General features: G+C 44.6%; 1 protein-coding gene across 1 annotated transcript in view; it reads left to right on the top strand.

Moving 5' to 3' along the window:
• LOC101845808 (monomeric sarcosine oxidase) overlaps window positions 1-2,975 on the top strand; it is a gene marked incomplete in the record, with an annotated part of 13,254 nt that overhangs the window by 3,708 nt on the left and 6,571 nt on the right. Inside the window, 1 exon segment of the mRNA XM_035972816.1 lies at window positions 2,096-2,165. Coding sequence (XP_035828709.1) covers window positions 2,096-2,165 — 70 coding nt within the window.

Here is a 2,975-nt window from a genome sequence, read left to right as displayed (position 1 = left end):
TGGCTCCTTCTTACTGCTGTCTTTCTGCCACACCCCTGATCTTCTTGCAGGAAAGATCTACACCTAGCCTTCTCGGACAAAGGCATAAAAAATCTCGAAGGGCCCGTGTGCAAGTTGCGCACGTTAAAGATCCCTTGTGGGTATAAAATCGATAAATAAGAGTAGGCTTCGGCCGCCACCCAGGCAAAATTCAAAATGTCCTACCAACTGAAAATATTAGGTGTGTCCCGCCCGCTCATATTACCTTATGCAGTTGTGAGCGCTGTAAAACACTTATAACCCCCCTCCCTCCCCCCAACCCCCCCCCCCCCCATTAAAAAACCCATGACACCGCACATCTTATGTGGTAGCAGAGCGGTTAGAGCGCTCGTCTCCGGAGCGGAAAGTCCGGGTTCGAGCCTCGGTTCGGACAAGGGTTCTTTAAAATTTCGCTCCCTCCTGCCCACCCAGCAGTAATGGGTACCTGACTTCGAGTTGGGGAAGTAAAGGCGGCGTGGAAAGGAACTGGCCACCCTACCACAGCATTATGCTGAAGGCCCAGGAAGTTGTCTCACAAACAAGGCAATCCCCAATGTCCGGATCGGATGCGGGAACAACTGGTCGCTTTTAAGGACAAGCGGGCTAACCCAGATTTTGGCGGTTTCCAGAAATCTTTACCTACACCAAAAGAGGGCATTGCCTACTTATAGGAGAAGTTTGGTTTCATTGGTGTGCGTATACTATTTGTTTGGTTATAGAAAAAACTCTCCTTGTCTTTTATTAAACAAACTGAACAAGGGTCCGAAAACGTTACCTTCGATTTTCTCAAAACTACATTTTTCGGGATAGTCCCCTTGTGCTTAAAGGTGACCAACTTTACTTTTACAATGACAAGCTTATCTGGATGTATGTACATACCGTTATTGCTGGCATCTTGTTTTGCCTGACCAAGCTGTAAATGAAGCCAGAGAGAGGGAAGGAGACAGACAACCAAAAACATACAGAGGAGTCTTTCCAATGATCAAGAGGGAAATCAGAGACCCACCACGCAGAGCTACGTACCAGCACCTGGAAGATGTGTATTCTGGGTACTCCTATAAGCAGAAACAAAAATCTATCACATGTCGCTGGGACCAGGCTGAGCTAGCGAGACTGCAGTCGGACCATCATTGGAGCTTGAGATGGTATCAGAACTTTGTAAATGAAGAGCTCAACCCACGTTGCCGAAGATGCAACCATGAAAAGGAGGATGTCAAACATAGTATTATGTTTAAATGTCCAGGAACAATGGCAATCCGAATGGAGTTATTTGGACGAGCGGAGGTGCCTCTGAGTATAATGACAAAGGAGAAAGAAAAAAAAAGAGCCTCGCTGTCGATTGAAGATTTCTTCGTGGAGTCTACCAGGTTCTGTAAGGAAACCAAAAAGGGGGAAAATCATATCATCATCATCATCATCATCATCATCATCATCACCTCCAGACTGTTTGCTTCCAAGACATGCATTTATTTTGTTGTTTTTTTGTTTTTGTAAAGTGTTTTACGGCGCTCGCAACTGCATAAGGTCATATGAGCGCGCGGGACACACCTAATATTTTCAGTTGGTAGGAAATTTTGAATTTTGCCCGGGTGGCGGCCGAAGCCTACTCTTATCGATTTTAGACCACCAAGGGATCTTTAACGTGCGCAACTTGCACACGGGCCCTTCGAGATTTTTCGCCCTTGTCCGAGAAGGCTAGGTATAGATCTTTCCTACCAGAAGATCAGGGGTGTGGAAGAAAGACAGCAGTAAGGAGGAGCCAAGGAGTAGCAGTAGAAAGGCTGCAGAAAGAGTCAGGAGCCCAGAGGAGAGGGCAAAGGAGGTGAGGGGGTGGGGGTAAAAAGTGGAAATGAAAGCAGACAACAGAACATTGCTAGAGAACAGGAAAGGAGGTGAAAGGAGACAATTTTAGAGAAGAAAATTTTTCGGTCGCTACCCGGATTCGAACCCGGGACCTTTGAATGAGAGGCCAACACCTTAACCTCTAGGCCACGAGAGCCCCCATGCATTATTTAAACTTGCAACACCTTTATTTCCTTTCTTTTCTTTCCTTTTTTTTTCAAACTGACTTTCAAAGACGTCCTTGGTTTAGAAAAATTCGACCTTGGCCACTACAACGGCGGATCTCAAGACGTCTCAAGGATCATGTAAGTTTAAAAAAAATTTAAAATCAAACAAAATAGATCAAGGCTAAATTAAACAAATTTGAGGTGTTGACAAAATGAGTGACTTTATATATAGATTTTTCACTCTGGAAAAATATATGTCAAATTTACAGGCCGATTTAGTACAAATAATTATTTGTTAGTAATTTTTGATAAAAGACGTTGAAGAAAATTATGGTTTAAGTTGGAAAAATTACATATCGTCGGTGTTATTCACAAACCGGCTAGATCTACATGCAGAAAGGCAAATTTTACCGGAAGGACAAAACACTGATAATTGTTAAAACGCGCAGCGTAATCTTATATATTTATGTACAAAGGTTAAGTTATAAGTATTGGGACCAAATACTGCTTGGTTTTTCTTAAATACTACCAGGCCTGACGAGAGGAGGGGGCAATGCCCCGGGGCCCGGGGGTTTGGGGGGGCCCGCAAGCAGGGGGAAAAGAGAGAGAAAAAAAAAAGAGAGAGAGAGAGAGAGAGAGAGAGAGAGAGAGAGAGAGAGAGAGAGAGAGAGAGAGAGAGAGAGAGAGAGAGAGCGTATGTTAGTATGTAATAGATATGCTACAGTAAAGTAAAGTGATTATATATGCCTATGTACATTGTATTTGTTGATAAATTGCAGGTGAGAGTGGGTGGGGGCGGGGGGGGGGGGGGCGTAAAAGGGGCCCCAAAAGGATTTTCCTTCCCCAGGGCGCCGGAAAATGTTCTCGACGGCCCTGAATACTACTAATTCCCTAACCCTAAACCTAACCATAACCCTATGCTGTCATCAGGATCGTACCCGGCTCTCC

Source organism: Aplysia californica, unplaced genomic scaffold (assembly GCF_000002075.1).
Source record: "Aplysia californica isolate F4 #8 unplaced genomic scaffold, AplCal3.0 scaffold00861, whole genome shotgun sequence".
Lineage (NCBI taxonomy): Eukaryota > Metazoa > Mollusca > Gastropoda > Aplysiida > Aplysiidae > Aplysia > Aplysia californica.
The sequence above is the reverse complement of the archived record's forward strand: the minus strand, read 5'-3'. Positions and strand labels throughout refer to the sequence as shown.